Source organism: Pelobates fuscus, chromosome 1 (assembly GCF_036172605.1).
Source record: "Pelobates fuscus isolate aPelFus1 chromosome 1, aPelFus1.pri, whole genome shotgun sequence".
In the NCBI taxonomy this organism is placed as follows: Eukaryota; Metazoa; Chordata; class Amphibia; order Anura; family Pelobatidae; genus Pelobates; species Pelobates fuscus.
Genome location: NC_086317.1, coordinates 177,493,768 through 177,516,106, shown reverse-complemented (window position 1 = coordinate 177,516,106; position 22,339 = coordinate 177,493,768). Strand labels below are relative to the sequence as shown.

Genomic DNA, 22,339 nt, shown 5'->3' with positions numbered 1-22,339 from the left:
TATCCTCCCTCCCAAAGAAAAACAAAAAACATCAACTTCTCTTTTACTTGCTCCATGATTTTGAGGACACTTAAGAGCAAAGGTGCTCATCTTTTTAAAAGCTGAACACCACTTTGAAATGTTAGTAGAGGTACAGACAACAGACAATAAAAACACTTACTCTGCTTATTTTATTTTACTAATAGTCAAATGTTAGGGAATATTCCTGTGTAGCTATTCAGAGGCAGTGCACCAGATGACAATCAGTATGTGCTTCCATAGAGGGAGAATATTCTTGACACGTGCATTCTTAAATTGACAAAAATGGGGGGGCGGGGCCTAACTAACATGGCGACCAGACGTGTGTCTCAGGAGCTCCTGCTCAACAAAGACAGCACAAGCGACATAAGGCAACATCCCAGGGGAGAAACAGCGGTACCGCATACCTGTAAACACCCCGCAACAGTGGGCGTGAAGTGGGAGCCTGGGAGACCCGCTAGAGACCCGCTGACACCGGGACCGGCGGTGTGGCCTAGCACACGACAGGCGGGAGAGGCGGCCGCTCTCCCGTCCTGGAGGTACTCTGCCGACACGTTCAAAGAGAGCGAGCCCCGTTGCCCCCCCCTTTGGACCGGTGGGGGAGATCCCGGTCCGCACAGCGGAGGCTATCCCAGGCATGCTGTAGCAGAGCAGACTGCCTCAGGGGTAAAGAGAAAGCGCAAGGCCTCACCCAAGATGGCCGAATCTGCAGATACAGAGCACCACAACGAGGCTATACAAGACTATCACATAAGGCTGAACAGGCACTTCGTGAAGCTTTGGAGGGAGCTGGAACGCAGACTATGGCAATCATCTCCTTTCCAAGGGGAAAACCCCCCAGAGCAGAAGCTACAATTAAAAAGCCGACGGGCGCCCCAACACCCTGACGGCCGACCGGCACCACAGAGGGAGAAGAGGCCTCTAGAGACACCAAGGGCCCAACACCGGCAAACAATGCAGTCCACGCTACGATCAAACCCACCGCCCGGCCACCCTTATACACGGCCCAAACGAAGCACCACAAACGAGTCGCACAGAAGGGGCCCCTACGCAGCAAAACAAAGATCGTGGCGCAAGCAGCGGCGCCCCAATCCTCGCCCACTGGTGAGTCGCTTGAAACCACAGCAGAGACTCACCCCCCGGGCCGCAACTGCGGGAAGCAGAGTAATTAGCCACACCGCTACCATGCACTCTCCCCTCTCTACCCGCTGTGGCAGAACGACAGGGCCGCAATGCGGAGGGCACAATATCAGGAGACTAACTCACAACCCTCCAGCCCTAGACCCGACACAGACCGTGGCGGACTTAAGATCAAGACACCAGAGGCCTTGCAGTGGCTGCACCGGGTTCCCAGATCCTACGACCAGTGGACTATCAAATATCGCTATCTGCCTGCTCACTACGCCAGCAGCAGACCGACCCCACCTGTCGTCCGTCAGAATCAGAGGCTCACTGTGCCCCTCAGAGCTGCGGGACTGCAGAGCCCCTTTGGAAGGCATCGGCTGACTGAACTCTCGGCCCCAACAGACACCGCAAGTACCCATGGCCCACTTGTCGAGCCTCAAGGGTGGGCGTCGGCTGACTGGGATACCAGGCACCTGTGGTGGACTGTACTTATGAAGGGACAACACATGGTCCTATAGTATTCATGCCGACATACTCACATACTCACTGATGATTAACCAAGCAAAATAGACTCTATAATGTACATAGTGCTGGTTTGAGATTAACATTTACTTTTCTTGTATTAATATTCTTGTAAGCCTGTGTCACAAGCCTGTTCTCTAAGCCTGTTTTACGTTTAGTTTGCTTGATCTACTGTCTAAAATCGGCAGGAACTGTTGGTATATAATTGCTGGATCAGGCTGACTACCACTGTACATCATGCATACTATGAAACACAAGCGTCCACATTATCTTGTTTACTTAACCATGCTACGCATAGGCAATCTTGAGCACATACCCATATATTTTTTAGCCTTTATGTTTTAACTGCTAGGAAATTAGGCAGTTCATTACTATACAGCGATATCAGGCTAACATAACTAAGCGGCATTTTACTACCAGCCTTGACAGCACCACTCTTGAAGACAGAGCCAAACACGGGCAATTATGTTAATATGTCTAATATATAACTTTTGATAGGTCAGACAATATTTACCTGTACTTAATCGTCACTGAACATGGTGAAATAGTACTAAGTTTCATGTTTTACTGTTTAACTGCCTAATAATTAAACTGAGCAAAGTGATAGTCCCCTCGGGAACAAGCATCTACCTTAGCACTCTCAGACAAGCATTTACAACACTCTTATATTGCATAACTTGGAGATAAGCCTGTTTAATTTTTTTATATACACGTTAAGCTCAGCATTATACTGTTGTCTACTCTTATATAACATAAATGTGCACAGTCTATCCATGCCAAATGATTGTACATTTATGCTTATGAAAACTCTGGCATTTGCTATTGTGGCATTGCTAGTATAAAATGTACCTTGTCTTATTAATGCACAACAAAATAAAGAATTAAAAAAAAAAAAAAAATTGACAAAAATGTCCCCTTTTTCCCTTTCTACGTACTTTATATCTCCACTTTGTCTGAATTATTTTTTTTTCACAATGGTAGAATTTTGGCAGAATTTTGGTACCAAACAATTTGAGAACGTAATCTCAACAGACAAAAAAGCAGTATAAATTGTGCATATGATTGTTGCCATGCAAAAACAGCTACAATATTGCCTGGTCTATCAGAATAAGAATTGACTAGCCCTTACACTATGGAGGAAATGCCCAACATTAGGCTGGACCTCCTCCACTACCACCACCATACCAGGCATTGTGGGCTGCCACGGGTGTGTTGTCAAGGAAATAAAGGCAAGCAGGCCAGTAGGAGCACTCCATACATTTGGGAAATCAGGTAGGCGATTTTGTTAGGCTGCGCTTTTGAGTAGGGCCTGGAATGAAATCCAACAAAATGCTCAAGAGTGGGCTGGTTGACACCTATTGACACATTCTATGGGATGATGAAGACTCCAACTGTCCCTGTCCAACCTGCCTCTGTTGATAACTGTCAGTATCCTTAACGTCTCACTGCTCTGCTTAAGGGTGTAAGAGATGTGGTAGTGGAGGTGGTAGAGCTGCTGCATACCCCTTTTTTAAATGCCTGTCATTGTAATGTAGTTTAAAAATGGGTTGCTGCTTGGTGGATTTACTATCACTGTAGCCTCAGTAATAAAAACTAGTGAGATGACCCTTCACCTGCCCCCTTCTCACATTCTTGATGTACAATTTGCTGCAATTTGGCCCTCTTGGATGCACTGAACATGATCCCAAAGTTTTCTTTGTAGCACAGTACCAATTTCCTTGTGACTGCTAGATGTTGGTGGATTTGTATCAACGGAAGCTGTGACACTAGCCTTTATTTGACCAACTTAATTAAGTTAGTTAATTAATGCTAATGGATATGTTGATTGTGGCGGGACAAGTGATGTAACATTGACAATTGGTGATCTACTTGTGCCAGCGGTAGCTGGTACAGCTAATGTCTTATCTGTCTCCACTGGATGAGCCAATTTTACACCAGATGGACTTGAAGATGCTGGACAATATACAGTAGGGGACTGCACACTAGCTGCCGAAGGAAATACTGGTTATGAAAGTGGTGGTGGAGTACTGGTGGTAGAATTGTCAATGGTCAACATAACAAAAGTCTTCCAAATATCAGAAGTCATGGTTCTACTGCGGATGATGGATTGGGGAACAAGACCCTCACTTAACTTTGACTTGGAAGTAATATGTTCCATATATGATGGTGGGCTTGCTTTTATTACTGTAAATTTGGGATAGGGAAGGTTGTGTAAATTATCACCATTTCATTCAGCAAAAATAGTTGCTTGTATTTCACACACACACACCTACGCACGCACGAACGCGCACTCGTGCTGAAGGTAACTTTGGATTTTCAAATGATTTGTAATAAATATTATATTTTCTGTGATATTTGGAGTGGGTAGTAAGGAGCCAGCAGTGGTCATGTCCATGATAAAGGCCTCTGTGTAGGCCAAAACATTGCACTTTTTGTTCCAATAAACCTGCCTTCCTGCAGCAACCCTGAGTGCCTGGACCTAATTTATTTTAACATGATATAATTAGTGCCATGGACAACAAATCTGCCCAAAATTGGGGCTATGTGCGCCAGGATGACTGTCTATCCATAAACTACTGCAGTGGCACTTATAGGGCTTAAAATGCCCTGAAATTAACTCCGATTGCATTGCATGTGCAGTTATACAGATGCTCACGATGCACTTTCCCTTAGTACTCCTGTCACTGGTGACAGTGTCAGTATGTTAGGCGATCAGTGAAACTAAGGAAACATTGTGTGTCAGATGGAGAGACTCTGTGATGAGGCAGGCCTGCAATTCACTCATTGAACTCTCAATGTAAGGACTATATGACTATGTGATTATGTTTGTTAAATGCTTAAACAATTTCCCTGCATTATGTAAAACAGATAAATGCTAATATACTGTTTTCGTCTCCACGTCCCCAACTCTCATCAGTTAGAGGAGATTGGGACATTATTGAATAACCATGCACTGCTTGTCTGGTACTGCTACAAGTGTGCCCCATCTTGCATATAGGTTTCTGAACTCCCAAATTCATGGCGTTCATATTGAAAAAAACTATTTATCTCTCTCCGAAACGACTTTCTACTTCAGATTTTGTATTCTTTGCCAATTAAACCTTAGTAGCTAAGCCGATAACATAATGTCTTTTTATTACAACCAGCAACCTAGCTTTGTGATATATTTAATTAGTTTTTTATCTGCTGCAACTTGTTAGTCACAGCAAGAGAAATGCCACAAAATTAATATTTAAATGTACAAACATATGTTTTGAAGACTGTACTTTTTGAGAATAGTAATCAGATATGTATATTAGTGCTGAATGGCTCGTAAACTGTGAATTTTTTTTACTGTGCGTTGTTTTGAAGTTACATTCAAACATTTAAAATTTTCTAACTTGTTTTCAGATTATTGAGCAATTTATGTTGATAATTATCTGACACTGTGAATTAAAATGCCAGTAAATGGTTAAACGGGCAGGTCCCACACCTGTTAAATGTGAACATACAGGGTGTGTTACTCAGGTACGGGACAGATCTATATAAACTGAGAGGATTCTACAGTGGAGAGACTGAAGGAGAATCAAAAGAAGAAGAAAACGCAAAAGAGAGAAAAAGGAATCGGAGACGGCAAGGAAAAAAAAACAGGTAGAAGAAAAGAGGGGGTTGGGAGAAAAATAAAAAATAAAAAAATAAGATAGTTGCATGATAGAGAAGGAAGGCAAACATTAAGATTTGGTAGATAGTGTTGAGATAAGGAGTGCAGAAAATAACAAGGAAATAAATGAAAGGAGATATGGAAAGCAAATATTAAGGAGTAAAAGAAGCTATACACAGAGAAACAGATTAACAGAACAAGTGAAGGGAGAAGAAGGAAGAAAGTGACATCCCTCACACCAGTGACACGTGTCTCTTCTGGGATTTAAAGCATCGTCAGCGAGAGACAGAGGGAGGGGAAAGGACTCAAACAAGGGGGTGGGAGAAAGAAGGGGAGTAAAATAAAGGGGAACATAGAAAGTAGACAGTAGGTAAAACAGAGGTGTCACATAGAAACCAATGACAGTGTGACAACCCGCAGGTGGCACATTACAGAAAGGTAAAATTCAAAACTTAAAAAACAGCTTTGAAACAATGTATTGTTCTAAAAGAAACACCTGCAGTTAGTTATGCATTCAATTCTATGTTTTAGTTTTTGATTATTTTGCAGAATGATTAGCTATGCTATGATGTCTCTACTGTCTTTTATGTCCTAGGTTTAATTATCTGTTTCTGCAACATTTTTGGTTTAGAATAATTTTGTGCAAGATTAGTGCAATGTTTAAAATTAGTTCCATCCCTTTAAGTTTAGTAATTAGAGGATAAAAGGCGGAGGTGATTTGGGGAATTTCTGCTGGTTCTTATCTTTTTTAGCTTAGATCCTATAATCTTAAACCAAATGTTCAGAAGTTGTATACTTATATACCTGATTACAAGTCAATTACAAGAAATTGTGATATTATTCATCCAAATGTTCCAAACTGATTTCAAGAATAATTTTCACTTGTAAAATATTAAAAATTGATTTTACCTAAAGCCATTGATAAACTTTTCAAGAAAATTGAATGCAGTATTGTTTTAGAATGTATATGTTTTATTAATCCCATAGAAATACAAAATCAGTTTACCAAATGTAAACATATATATATATATATATATATATATATACATATATATATATATATATACACACACACACTTTAATAATATATTCCTTTATTTATTATACAAGAGAGTTGCAAGAGAAATACCCTTTCTCTGAAACATTTAAACATTTTTAAAAAAAATTTTTTATGGAATATAAACTCTTTTAAACGTGAAAATTAATCCCCAGCGATGCATTAAAACATTGTTTATATATCTGTAAATATCTTATATAATTCGCTCCCTGGTGAATTACTAACTTTGTCCAGTCTTATTATTCAAAGATTTTTAATGAGCACTGCTTAAAACAATCAAAATATTTGGCAAGAACAGCTCAGTCTGACATTAAACAGCAAAGTGAAGAGTGTGTTAAAGTTCCATCAGTTAGTCAACTGACAAACATGACATTAAACATTTGCTTTTGTATTTATTAGTATGGTCTAAATGTGAAAATCAGCTGGTAAAATAAAGTTATCAATGTAGTGCTTTAAAAAAATGAATTTGAAGATTAGGGTTATTCCATAGATAACAACAGAGTGATATGATGATCAGAAAAGTTATGCCTATATCTTTTTTGGGGGGTGAGGGTGAGGGTGGTAGGAGGTCTCCGCAAGCATAGGTTCTGTCTCATTTTATGCAATAATATCTAATGAGTCAATATTGTATACACAGTAGATCTTTTATATTTTCTGCCATGCTGACACACATATGGCTAAATTTACCACACAAAAAGTGTATGTAATATTGCTTCAACAGACATTTAGAGACCAGAATTAACTATTCTTTTTCGTGGCAAAAATATGCTGAATATTAATAACTTGATTACACAGCTTAATGTAACGTTTGTTTCCATAGGCCACCATTAAACTTGATTAATACAGGAATCCTTTTCATAAAACCTTTTATTCCACAAAAGAAGAGCTAAGAGCACAGTGTTCTGGTGGAATTAAACAATCTGACCTCAATATATCCATGGGTCCTATTTTAAGTACCAATTCTTTGCCTCTTATCCCTGTTTGGGAGGCTCTCTTTGTGCAGACTGTGGCCCCTTTAACAGGCTTAGAAATGTCTTTATCTCTGCTCAGCCACTGGAATATATGGGATTTCACCACTTAGCAACGTATATAGGATTTACAACACATATGTACTTGCCATGTAATACATTCTATGAATCTGAAATTTTGTAGCACAAAGTTTATATTAGTTAATACTCATTGTATATGTCATGCTGTGCATTATGCGTTGTAATAAATATATTGCTAGAAGTTAAGTGAGATACTGGTATAATTTTGTACTAAGCGTTCAGGTTTTTCTAGGTTATGTCAATGAATTTACTGTGCAAGAATAAATTATAAACAAACCTTTTAGCTGTTCCGCTTGAAGCAACACAGAAGAAAAGTATCAACAGAATACATTTTAAGATAAAATATATTTGAGTATAGATGCAGTGTTGACCTCAAAATGTATGAAGACTGAAACTGCAGTAGCAAAAATGAATAATTTAGGACAATTCAGAAGCTCACATTTTTCATTAAATTCTTGTATTTAACCAGTACCTGATGTAATGATGAATCGTTTTCGTAACCCCATTTATTCCAAAACTGAAATTCTAGCAGGGCAGCTCTTTACTACTTCTGAAACATATTAAATCGATTAGTAAAGGCAGCAATGAGGTAAAACATTTTTTTTTAAAATGAAATAGGAATTCTATTTTATCACATTCCACTCAGCAGGTTGGGTGTCAACATTCTGATCAGGTGGGTATGAAACAGACAACTTGTTGATACCCATTCCAAGCTTTTAGAGCAGTTAACCACAGCTTCCTCCATTTTCTGTATCCAATGAACTCCGGAGTGTGAGTAGTGAGCTTGAGTGAAATGCTTGCATGTGCCAAAACATATTCCACCACCATAAGTAGTCCTGTGGATTCCCATATCTGGTTTTAATGGTATAGATCTCTCTAAATACGGTGCTAGCATATTGTCCAACCATCCCTAGCAATATGTACCACTAACAAACATTAACTGTATTGAACATGATTTCAGATATGTGACAGTTTGGCACAGCCAAACCACTCACATACATGCAGAGGTGCATACAAGGTGGTGTAAATGTGCTGTGCCATAGCTGTGTATGTAAGCATATAGATGTCAAGTGGATGGCCTGTTAAATTTGTTTGTTGGCATCCTCTGGCACTGTATCTTTGGTTGGGATGGCTGATACTTCTAGAGTCTAAAACTGAGCGTGTAATGCACCCTATAAATTAAGTGAGCAAAAAACGGGCGCAAGAGAATACTGAGAACAGGCAGCAGCTAAAATAGCCTGCCCTTAGGTGGGTCCCCGCTCAGTTCTCAAGCTGGTTTTAGCTCATCTTCTGCCATTACAGAGAGAACATCTCTGAAACATATCAAACTGGTCCCACCGATACGGTCATACAGTCCAGATCCGAAATGCCAGCAAGTTCCCTCTGCACGAGAGACACAGCAACCCCGGATGATCGTTTCAGCCTTGTTAGGCATCATCAGTGAGGCATAGCTGATATCTCTCTAGGCACCGTGAGCGAGGGGTCCACATCTGGATTAGCCTTTAAACTTATGGAGAGCAAAAAACGGGTGTAAGTAACCCACATTCTTTTGCTCAGACTATGGAAAAGGAGAAGGGTGCTGTGCAAGTGCCTGTTTGTTAAACTGGGATCCTGGAGGCTTCTGCAGTGAAAATGGGGTAGAATTAATGTAAGTGGCACTTGCCTCAATCCCTTACTTCACCCACACACCCCTGTACATATGATTTTAAGAATAAGGGGTATACTATTGGCTTTATACTACATTATAGAGGCTCCTGGGATCCCACATTAATAAATTATCCAACATATAACAGCAAATGTTACGGAAAAGAGTTAGAGGAGCCATGGCAGTTATTAATTTTCACAGTCTCTTCCAACTACAACACATTAGGTTGCAGAGAAGAAGAGTGATACAACTTTGGTCCTATTTTGTTCCTGGAGACCACCACGTTTTATACTCTGTGCATTCAGTTTCAGACTAATTGCAATCAGTCCGAATTTCATTTTGCTGACGCTGTATACTGAAATGACTAAACGACTGGTACAATGGATGAGAATTGTTAATTTGCTTTGGGATTTGGAGTTCCACCTGTGGAACAAAACAAGTGATGATTGATGGGGGAAAAAGGTTGGTGGCTCAGGGGCAGCAACTGAATGTTGATTTTAATCAAAGATAAGTGAAATGGATGAACCAACAGAACAAAAAAAGCAGGAGCCGTAAAATACATAATATTTATGTTATGTATATATTTTGCAGTACACTTTTTGACCCTATTTCTCACCCTCTTTTTGATTGTCCAAATTGTTTTCCTGAATAGTTTTCATAGACGTTATTCGGGCAAGCCAAACCCTTAAAAGAACAAGTGTCAGAAGTTCCGGACTAAATTTTATATTTGGTGAGGCCAAAACACATTTTTCCACTGTGCACAATTCTGCTCAGTGGCAACGTAATTGTTTTTTCATTGAATGTGCATATGAATTATTTTAGGGTGTAAATTTGGAAGTTAATGTAGTTCTAAAGATTTTTTTGGAGCTTAACAAATAACCGGAACACCATTTCATATCATATAATGCCTGGTCATTGGTACTTGAGGAGTTAAGGAATAAAAATCAAGGGAAGCACGTTGATATAAAGGAGATAAGACACTTGTTAAAAGTTATTGAAGGAATAATGTTAATCAATCGTTTAGGTTAAATATTTCTGTATATTTTCTCTAGACATTAATGCCCGGCAGTGTGAAGAAATGGGCAGCAGCAGTACAAACCTCCCTGGCGGCACTCATTCCCATCTGGATCTTCAGGATTCCACTCTTACCAGTCTGGATAAACCTCCAGAAGAGGGGACATCTGGTTACTATCTGCCATTCTGCGATATGCTCTTTGGAGCTGACGGAGGTAACTGGGTATCAAAAGGATTAATACCAGTTGGACATCGGGGGGAAGTGCAAAAGGAACCAGAGCAATGCCCTATTATAGACAGCCAGGGACTACACCATGAATTGGAATATCAAACCTCATTACATATGGAAGATCATTCTTTGGAGCAAATGCAGACTATGGTAGTGGGGGAAGTGTTGAAAGACATTGAAACTGCATGTAAACTTCTCAACATATCAGCAGGTAAGTTGATTTTTGATATTACATAATAATTTTAACATGCAAAGTCATATTCTATTCCGTAAGGATAAAAAAGATGTGCATATGAATTATTTTTAGTAAATATTTGAATTGCATTTTGGGTGACATTTGGAGGTTAAATGTTGTAGTGCTAAAGTTTTTTTTTTTTAGCTTAACAAATAATACAAACTTACATTACTAACGCCATAGCGCCACTGTCCCTAGTTAGATTCAGGTCCACCCAGTTTCTGATGTGAAAACCTGTATAAAAAGCTTTTTTTTTCTTTCTTCTAGCACCAAAACTTTCTCTGCATTCTGCACCTCTACAAATCAAATTAAGTTCTTTCCTATGGGCTTCTGTGTCCTGTGACCGAGTTTTACTTGGCCATTGCTGCCAGGACTCCTTTAGTTGGTGTCTTCTAGACAGCCAATAGAGTGTGTTTAACCCTGCAATGTAAGCATTGCAATTACTACGAAAACTGCAATGTTTTACATTGCAGGGATAAAACTACAGGGACACTGCACACAGACCACTTGCTTAAGATGAAGAGATCTGTGTGACATTATTGGTCCTTTAATAATATACAGTATCTCACAAAAATGAGTACACCGCCAACATTTTTGTTAATATTTTATTATATCTTTTCATGTGACAACACTGAAGAAATGACACTCTGCTACAATGTAAAGTAGTAAGTGTACAGCCTGTATAACAGTGTAGATATGCTGTCCTCTCAAATATATATTTTTAATTATGTATATTTACATTATATATAATTTTTTTTAATTTTATTTTTTAAAATTGCACTTGTGTTTTTTTTTATCTAGCTGAGCAGCCATGTTGGTCAGACTCGTTGTTACCTGATCAACTGCTGCTCAGCCTCAACTTGCCTTCAGCTGTGGTTGCTCTGTGTGAAACTGCAAACACAGGCATTTTAGATTGAGCAGCAGTTGGCCAGTTAACTGTAGAGTCTGATTTGATATGGGCTGCTCATCCAAATAAAACTGCAAATAAATTATTATTATTATTATTATTATTATTTTTATCTGGGTGACCTTCTCCCAAGTGTACCACCTGCCAGAGATACATTCATGACATCTATGAAGCACCATCATGCTTCAGACCCTTTTGCTCTCAGTTTAGGTGATTACAAAATGTTAAATCCCTTAATGGCTATTGATGCATTTTTTAACAGTAAATAAAATAAATAAATATATATACACATCACAGAAGGGGTGGACTGACAATAACCTGACTTCTCAGGTAATTAGGTAAATATCCACCAATCTCTGTGTACATTCCTTTACATGAGAAGCAGCAGCTTTGAAAATACATACAAATATTTTAGATTTTATGAGCAAGTGTGACTGTTTGTGATTGTTAATTACTCTCTGCTGGTAATCTGCTGAGTCAAAAGATTGATGAATTTTAGGCTCAGACATGTTCCCTTTCCTCCCACACCATGCTTTGCTCTTGGACACTGACCGCCACCGTCAATCCATCTACATACCAGACACCACCCTCAAAACTCCAACTTGCTTCCCAATCCACCATAAAAATGCACACGTAACCATCACTATTATTTGCTCACATACTATCTAGCTAAGCACTTTGAATAAAAGTGCTTCAATTGGTAGATCTCAGCTTAAAGGCAGGGCCCTCTCTATCTTTTGTATTTTTGTACAGTGCGGCACATTATAAATACCAGTAAAAAATAAATATCAAAACCATACTGACCTCTGCTGCTATGCCCCTATTAAATCCAAAAAACAGTGTCTGCTTGCAGTCACATTGCAACTCCATGCTTGCACCCACTCTCTTAAAATCCGCTATCTATTCCCCTTAAGTCTAGGCGCTGTACTCAATGTCAGATTCAGCACCCCTCTATCTTTGCCACACACAAAGGCATTGCACCACCCAAACAGACTATGCTGTAGATGTGCCAAATTCAGCAATTCGAATGTGCCATTTAATATGCATGTTTTTAAACATGGCACACAGGCTACACACCATGTCCTAATGTCCTGGAACAAATTGCTATAGGATTGCTAAATTCAGCAATACAATAATTAGTTTAATATGTAGATTGATGTACAGATTACACACTAGATCTTGGTGGCAAAGAAGCCATTAGTTGCTATCCACAAATTTCCTAACCAAGGAGTAAGGAGAACTCATTGCACTCAGGGGCTGTTACAGATTTTCAGAGGCAGATAGTGTCAGCATGTTATACGTCTAATGTCCTGGAAAAAAAGTTTTTGAGCAATACCCACACCAGCTCACACTACAGAACAAGAAAAGGACTTGAGTCAGTTTACTTGCAGCACACAGCTCTGTCACTGATCCATTCCATTCCACACCTGAATAGTGCAAAGAGAAGAGTTAAGATATCACACGTCTTGATGTTATAACTCTGCACCTTGTCAGGCACGTACCAGAATGCAAGAGAACCATGGCACATATGTGTACAGCTGGTGTATGCAAACACCTGGCGCATCAGCCACTGTGCCAAAAAAAAATTGAACTAAATGGGGGAGTGGTAGGTTATATGGAAAATTGAGGGTAATTTTGTGAACAGGTTAGAGTAGGTTAAAAAGTTATGGGGTGGGGTAATTGACTAGGGAAAGTGGGGCCATAAATTGTTATGAGGGTTTTTTGGGGGGGAATTTGGGTGGGAAATTGTGGAAGGACGCTGCTATATTAGACAGGGTAATGTAAATTGTCGAGGGAAATCAATTTTCTGGAAATAAGTATAGAGATGTGAATATGGTAAGTAAAATATTGTTTGGGGGTAACTGGCACTGGGAAATGGGGGTGTGAATAGGGTATGGAGAGTAGTTGGCAGGGGTAAGTGCAGCTGTACATTGTAAAGAGATTAATGACCAGGGGAAAAAGTAAGGTTGTAAATTGTGGACAGAGTGGTTACTTAGCATATTAAAATAGATATGTAAATTATTGCGGTGGCATAATTGACTGGAGAATTGAGAACGTGAACATAGTTAGGTGAAATATTAGCAAGAGAGTATTGTGATATAAATATTGTAAGGCTAGTCACTTGGCAAGGGTCTATGAGAGAATTTTGAGGGACATTGTAGCATGTGTAATTGCCAGGAGTATGTGGACGTAGTAAATAATGGTTAGAGTAAAGTATTAATGTATATTGTTGAGGGGCATTAATGGTCAGTAGTATTAACTCTTTACTTAGGCCAATTGGCAACAAGCTGAAGTTCAAGATCAGTCATATAAAAGGTTACAATACTCTCCAGATTTAAAACTATAATCACGGATGTAAATGACAACAAGAAACTTGGCAATTTGGCAGGTACTCATTAATCTCCACTGTGACCATTTTCATGTAACAGGTCACGCTGACATTACACATGTCAGAGACTGGGCAATTTATGTATGTTCCCCCAGCATATTCTTCCATGTCCCAATCCCAGTTGCATGTATGTGCATGTAAATATTTCTGCATGTATACTATATATACCACTACAATTTTAAATACATCAAAAGGGTTACTCCAGGCACCATGACCATGCCTATTGCCTGTATGTGCAGAGAAACCCTGCACATACCGAGTTTTGGGATGTCATCAACCAGCCCAAATCTAGAATTGAGGGCTGACTAACCTCAATTCTGTGTAAATTTCTATGCACAGAATCAAATGTTTTTGCTGAGACCTGACAGTGGCAGAATAGGCACCTGACTTCCGCAGCTCTGCTGAAGCCAGATGTTGTAAACACTGCTTCAGAAAACCCTCAGCGCCCAGCAGGACCAGGTAAGAGAGCAAACCATTTTAAAATAACCACTACAGCCCAGTTGTGAAAGTTGGAATAACCCTTTAAGTTTTGTATTTCTTAGCTGCTTTGTGTAAAAAAAAATTTAAATAAACTGTGAAGATACTTAAAGGGATGAAAGGAAAGGACCTATGAGAATGTAAATGGGGATTTATTTTATTCCCCCCCCCCCCCCCAAACCACAACTCTATGACCCTCTTTCCCTACCACGACTCTATTTCTCTTTGAAATTAATGTTCCATTCTACCTTCTCTTTCCCTGCCACGACTCAAATTCTGTCTGTCATTAATGTTCCACTCTACCTCCCTCTGTCTTCCTTTCCCCAAGGTTCAGTACTCAGAACCTCCTCACTTATTGACTACTTACACTGGGAGGGTGCCAGGGAAATCCTGGCACCATAACTGCTACAACGGGAGTGTTCCTTTAAGAGAGAACAAGTGAAAGGATGAGTGAAAGAGCGCATTGTACAGTAAACACAGTACTATAAATACGAATAATTGATTAGAATTTTTAAATGAATGAACGAAGACCTCTTCAATCGTTTGTTTTATTACAAGGAGGGAGCTACCGGCGCGCAATCCCCTCCTTGTAATATGTAAAAATAGAAGCAGCAGGGAGCAGTGCTCCCCGTCACTTCCTAAGCCCCCAGTGTCCTCACTCACTCTATGGGGGTCAATATGACCCCCATAAGAGCATAAGAAAGAATAAAATCTCTCAAATGCTCCTACTCGCTATGCCGCGAGTAGGGGCATGTCTACTATGCAGTGAGCAGTCAGTGTCTTCTCATTGTTAGAAAAAAGAAAAAAGCCCCCCCTCTAACAAATGCCCTGGGGTGGGGCATCTACTAACTAGCGGGGGGGAGACATAGTCCCCCCCCCCCCGATCCCCACCCGTGCCCCGCGAGTGGGGGCTATAAAAGTAAACAGGGGACATAGGGTCCCCCTTGGCCTCCACCCATCACCCATGAACGACGGGTGAGGGCCACAAATAACAATAGGGGGGGGACCTATTGTCCTCCCCCCGGCCCCCAGCCCTGAGCAGTGGGTGGGAGCCCTAAATAACAATAGGGGGACACCTATTGTCCTCCCCTCCAGAGCGGTGGGCGAGGGCCCTAAATCACTATAAAGGGTTTCCTTTTCCTTTCTTATATGATGTTTTGAGTAATATTGTAAACATTTGTATTTATTTATTTGTTTAGTATTTGTGATCTAAATATAAATTTAGGTATTGAGGAGATTCACGAAAATTCTAAAATGTTCTCCATTTTGTTGAAGTCAATTAACAAATCACATGGTTCTGTTTTTACAATTTCGGATCCACATTTTATATAGCCAGCATGGTCAGGCATATATTACCAATTAAATTGCAGTTTGTTTTATTTCAATACTTCTATATTTGTGTAATTTCTATACAGTTAATGTCAACCAACAGGATAAGAGGGCATACCTCAAAATCATGGGGGAGAGACCCCCCTTGATCAACCAATGGGTTACCACTTAAAGATATTTAAATTAACTCAGACTGCTTTGGGAAAATCAAACTGATTGGAGAAATCTCAATGTATCCATCCTGGTAACATATTTTATAAATACCATAAAGCTTTTCACACAAACATTTACAGGGTCAATCATTATCGGTTACATATCCCATTTAGTCTCTCTTTCATTGCATGCCCTATAATCCATTTTATTATTATTTACATTAGAGAACTCCTCTACCTAACAGACTCCCCTCTCTTTTCCAATAAAGATCCATATTTTGCATGTTGTTTTAGGTAAACCACCAGTAAAAAAAAAAGGTATAATTAATGCATGTATCTTTTCATTGGGGTATATCTTCTAAATGGTCATATATGTATATTGGTAAGTGGAGTGTCCCTTTAAATTGTGTAAATATACAATATACTTTATTGTAGGTATCCATGAACAGCAATCTATACATTATTTAATGCATGCCAAATTAAATGTGTATTGTGATTCCATTTCAAGGCTCTATAGACATTCATTAACCACTTGATCTTCCATCTTGTGGATTATTGTGATGTCTCCTGAATCTTCATAGTATGCACTTCACCATAAGGTAAGGCTCTTTTTTGGAGAGTAAAGCAAAGAGGACATCACATGTTCACCCTTATGTAAGCCTCTAGTCATTATGGAGATTAATGCAGATATGATATCATCAGTCAAAAACATTATCAGTCCATCTACAAGTCCTCTTTATTTGGAGAAAAACTGAATAATGGTGGCAGGTGCAATAGTTAATCCTGCTAAGGAATGTAACTTTCATCTTTCTTGGGTTGCAATGAGATTACGTCATTTTAGCTCTAACCCTGTAAATCATGTGATTTAAAAGATACTCTAGTGTGTCCCTGCTTGTAACTTTAGGTCTCCTCTGTGACCATGAAAGGGTTAATAATGCATTTTTTTCCACTTACCTTAATTCCAGAGGTCTCCAGCGACATCATGCCAGTGGAGGAAACTAATGTGCATGTGCGGCGAGTATCTTGAGCGCATGAGACTTTCCTCACTGGGCATTTTGCTGTATGTCCTCATGCAATGTTTTCAATTGCAGTTTTAAGGGTACAGGAACACTGCACCCAGACCACTTCAATGAGATGAAGTGGTCTGGATGCCTAAATGTCCCTTTAAAGGAGAACATAGCCAGATTAAACATAAAGACAACTAAGGCGGCAACGTAGGATCCAGGAGTTAGAAATGGGCCCATGCACAGTGCAAATGCTTGGTCCCATTTACAATCCTTATATAGAGTGAAAAGGAATCAAACTGGTAACCTGCCTAGGGCCTTGGGGAACCACTCAGTCTATATATTACACAAATTGGTTGAATCTCAGAGTACACAGTTACATTCTTAGCTGCTATCATTAACTCAGTTCCTATTCTGTTAAAGAAGCACGCAAAGCACTATAACAGCATACTCCACTGGTTATGTTGTGAAGAATTTCCTGACACCGTCACACAGTCGGATGCCAAACTATTATAGCATGGTTTGACAACTTATATTGATCCCACCAGGCGATTATGCCACATCCATCAGCAGGAGAAGCCAGATATCATGTCAGTGTAAAAAAGGACTGCATTCATTGGCTGAAACTGTCTGATGAGTGCTCTCAGTTAAAGGGACTCTATAGGCACCCAGACCACTTCAGCTCATTGAAGTGGTCTGGGTGCACTTTCCCAGGTCCCATAACCCTGAGCGGGTAATTATTGCAGTTTTTAAGAAACAGCAATAATTACCTGCTAAGGTTAACGCCACCTCTAGTGGCTGTCTACCAGACAGCCACTAGAGGGACTTCCAGGCTGTTAGGTGACTTTTGGTCGCCGAAATGACGGTGGACTCCTCCAGTGTCACACAAAACCCTATAGCAAAGCACTAAATAATGCTTTCCTGTGGGGAAATCCAAATGCGAGTGTGGCTACTCCCACGCATGTGCATTAGGCCTCCCCCGCAGGCTGACGTCTGCCGGGTAGGAGATAAGGTGGACCCGTGCCGGCCCTGACCCCAGGTAAGTGACAGAAGGAGTTTTTAACAATTCTGCACCATGGGGGATGGGAGAGGGAGGGGCTTGGCAGAGGGGGAAGCTATAGGGCCAGGAAAACAAGTTTGTTTTCTTGTCACTATAGTTTCCCTTTAATGATTCTGGTCCTGCTTTGCTCTAAAGTGGCATTTAGCTTTTTTTGCTAGAGAAGACTGGATGCTGTGGAGGGGCACAGATGTCAGGCAAGTGGTTAAACCGTGCTAAAACTATTTGGCATCTTGCCAGGAAAGTGGTCAAACAGTGCTTAAACCATTTGGCATCTTACTGGGGGTTGGCACCAGGACACGTCCAGCACCAACCTTAACCACTACAGAGGTGCTTGGATTGTCCCTTTATAGGGACACTATAGGCACACTTTTTTTTCAATCAGATGTTAGCTTGCTTAAAAGATTTTCTTTCCTGCTCTGTGAATTGAACTTTAATCACACACAGGAGGCTCCTGCATAGTCTAGGAGAGCAGACGATAAGAAATTCTAGATTAAACAGATTGTGCAATATAGGAATTTATAATATCTAGGTTCCTTTCCAGCAAGGATTTGCAAGTCAAATGCAGGTAGCTTTGACTAGGGCTGTATAAACAGAGTGATTTCATTTCTAAATGGCAGAGAATTGTGAAGTGAGACTGCAGGGGCATGATCTATACACAAAAACTGCTTTATTAAGCAAAAGTTATTTTGTTGCCTATAGCATTCCTTTAACTTAACTCTAACCTTAACCATAATCCTAATTTTAAAAATCCTGTAATTCACAAGATACATAATTCTGGAGCGTGAAAATAATCATTGGAGAAATTCATTAACTACTTAACCTTTAGTTCTCACAGGAAAATAATGCCATTGTTAATTCCTGAAGATATCATAATAAGTCACAATATTGTAGATCAAGTGTTTTATTATTATTAATATTGTTATTTTATTATTTATATAGCGCCAGCAAATTCCGTAGAGCCGTACACTCCAGAGAGTGAGATGATGCTACTATTGCTATGTATCTTTTATATTACATCATTTTATTAATGTGTTTATTAGATTTTATTCCATAGCAACTGGAATGTCAATAGAATGTCATGAATCTATGTAAAACTGTAAATATGTAATCTTGTCCTCTCGCATTACTAACAACGGCCTTGTTTTATTATTTTTAGATAAGTTTTCCAAATGCGTCAATATTTTTGGATACATTTTTTAAATTACTTTTTTCAAGACATTAATATATATATATCTATATATATATTAATGATATCTATATATATTAGTGATATATATATATATATTAATGTTCATGCTGCATAATGTACTATTTATCGTGCATTGCCATATGTATGGAACTGACTATTATGCTTCAAATGTTTGAATGTCGACCCTGACACTCGTGCAGCGTGACACAAAATTAAGGATTTAAAAAAATAAAAATCTAAATATTACAAAATTAAAATATATTCCATAAGATTAAATCGTTCTAAACGTTTATCCAAAAATATTAAGCCATTTGGAAAGCGTATCTAAAAATAATAGTTCAGGACCATACGCTTCAATTTATTAAGCTTCCCAAATAATTTAATACTGTTAGAAAAACGTTCCATATGATTTAGATACAAACATTTCAGTAGTCTGTAATGTTAACTTCCGTACATAAATCATTTGGGATGTTTTACTAACATATTGTCCGGGGTTGCTGTATCTCTTGTGCAGAGTGAACTGGCCTGTATATTGGATATGGACTGCCATTTTGGGTGGGATTAGTCTGATATGCAAATGTTTAGGTTATCTCTGTAAAGGCAAACAATTGCTAAAATCAGCTTGAGAACTGGGCAGGGATCTCACTAATGGGTAAGCTGTTTAAGTTGTCTGTTCTAAGTATTCTCTTGCACCCTGTTTTTAGATTCTAACAGTATCGAACCATTTGGAAGGCCATAGGCCCCAATTCAGTAATTTTTATAAAATATTTTAAATTATTTAATATTTTTATATATATTTTAAATTTGTATTTTTTTTAATATTAAAATATCAAGAAATATTGTTTTTTTTTTTTTTTTTAAAAACCAATAATTTAAATATATATTAAATCCTTTTAAAAGATTTTCCCTTAAAGTCTTCTCTTCTCGCCCCAAGCACTTTAATTCAATGCTGTTAGAAAAACTTTCCATTTTATTTATGTATAGAATTCACCATATGAGACTTTTTGTAGATAAAGCAGTACTGAATCATTTGGAAACCTTATTAAATCGCAGCTGTAATATAGGTGTGGGGAACGGAATGAATGATGGCAGTTGTGAATTGCGGTTGCTGTCCAAGAGAGCAACTCCCATTTATCTCAGACAGCTGGAACAAACAGGTCTCCGTTCTAAAATAACATTTACGTGTCCTGTGATTCACATCACAGATCAAACGATTTCGAAATCTCATTAATTTATTGTACAGCGCCGTGCAAAATGTTGGTGTTTATAACATGAAAAAATCATTCATTTTCTGATTATTATTATTATTACTGGTATTTGTATGGCGCCTATATATTCCGTAGCGCTTTACAATATTATCAAAGGGGGAGATTTAACAATAAATTAGACAATCACAAAAACTTACAGGAACGATAGATTGAAGAGGGCCCTGCTCAAACGAGCTTACAGTCTATAGGAGGTGGGATGACACAACAGGTTTAGGTTAGTTTCTAATTAAAAGCACATTTTTAGTCCTTACATACATAAACAAACATGAATATTTTCAATAAACTTGACAAATCTAATATTTGGTCAATTACCAATCTGTTGAGTAAACCTGTCAGGGTTATTCATTAAAAGGATGGTTTAATGAGCAACTGGGTTCATTCACAAAACTCTCAATTGTAGTAAAAAAAAACTTATCTGTAAAACTTAGGCAAAAAATGGTGAATTGGAAATGTTTTTCCAACTATGCTGCAGTCATAGTTTAGCTTTTTAGCCTAAACTTTAAATATGTGGTTTTCATGTTTGTATAATTCAATGTTTAGTGAAAAAACCCTAAAGTGAGTATAAATATTTTGTCCTGAATAAACCATAAATTGAATTTCAATTTTTAGGCCCACTGACATACCACCTAAATGAAGGCCTATTTCACATTAAGGATATATCATATCTCTCAACCAGACGTGTAACTAGAAACCATGGGGCCCCGGTGTGAAAATTGCCCTGGTGCCCCCCAGCCACTTAGTCCCTCCATGTGTCTCATTCTCACCCCACATGGTTAGTGTTGCATGGTTGGGGGGTTGAGTATGACAGAATTGGAGTGGTTAATGAGATAGGGTGAGTGTGGCAGGGTGAAAGGGGGGCGAATGTGACAGGATTGGGGAGTGTGACACACACACACACACACACATATTATATATATATATATATATATATATATATACATTGTAAGTTGGAAAAAAAAACACATTTATAAAAAGAAAATTATAAAAATGCTAAATTTAGACAGCGTTTGTGACTAAGTGGCTACTACAAAAGACTGGACATACCCCATTTTGAATACCCTGGGTTGTCTACATTTGAAAATGGTATGCCATGATGGGGTTATTTCACATTCCTGGGTTACCATATGGTCTCAAAAGGCAACACAGACTCTGCAAACCAATCTGGCAAACTGAATCGGGCAAGCCCTATATTGACCTTGTAACTTTCCAAAACACCATAAAACCTGTACATGGGGGGTATTGTTATACTCAGAAGACTTCGCTGAACACAAATATAAGTGTTTAAAACAGTAAAACCTATCACGACAATGAAATTACCAGAAAAGGTGCAGTTTGTGTGTAAAAAAAAAAATGCAAAAAACAAATATGAGCGCTAAATTAGGCCAGTATTTCTGACTAAGTGGCTACTACAAAAGACTGGACATTCCCCATTTTGAATACCGTGGATTGTCTACTTTTACAAATGGTATGCCATAAAGGGGTTAATTTTCATTCCGGGGCTGCCATACGGTCTCAAAGGCAACATAGGCCCAGCAAACCAATCTGGCAAATTTCAATGTGCAAATATGGAAAACGGGAAAACTCTACATTTGACCCCTGTAAGTTTGCAAAAACCCGTAAAACCTGTACATTGGGGGCACTGTTGTACTCGGGAGATTTTGCTTGAATGCATATTGGGGTGTTCTTTGTCAGTAACACATAACAGGAACTGAGAATCCATGCCTAAAGTATAATGTGAGAAAAACAAAAACACAAAATGACTACCCAAAAATTTGACAAAGACTGGTGGTAGAATTAGTGCATGGAAAGTGTTAAAATACCACCATTTAAAATACCCTAGGGTGTCTACTTTAAAAAAAAATATATGGTTCGATGGGGGTAAATTACATTGACCAGCTTCACAAATGTCCCAAATAGGACATGGTGCATGATGACCAGCTGTGAAAATTCTAAGTTGGAAACTGGAAAGCGCACCCTCCAAATAAGGTATTTTAGCACCCAGAGAACGCGACACACCTATACATGGGAGT

General features: G+C 38.9%; 1 protein-coding gene across 1 annotated transcript in view; it reads left to right on the top strand.

The window, feature by feature from the left end:
* Positions 1-5,681: 5,681 nt before the first annotated feature.
* The window catches only part of SPDEF (SAM pointed domain containing ETS transcription factor), a 37,495-nt gene continuing 20,837 nt past the window's right edge, over positions 5,682-22,339 (top strand). Inside the window, exons 1-2 of the mRNA XM_063444401.1 lie at positions 5,682-5,743; positions 10,109-10,510. Coding sequence (XP_063300471.1) covers positions 10,135-10,510 — 376 coding nt within the window. The 5' untranslated portion in view covers positions 5,682-5,743; positions 10,109-10,134. The remainder of the gene's footprint in view (positions 5,744-10,108; positions 10,511-22,339) is intronic.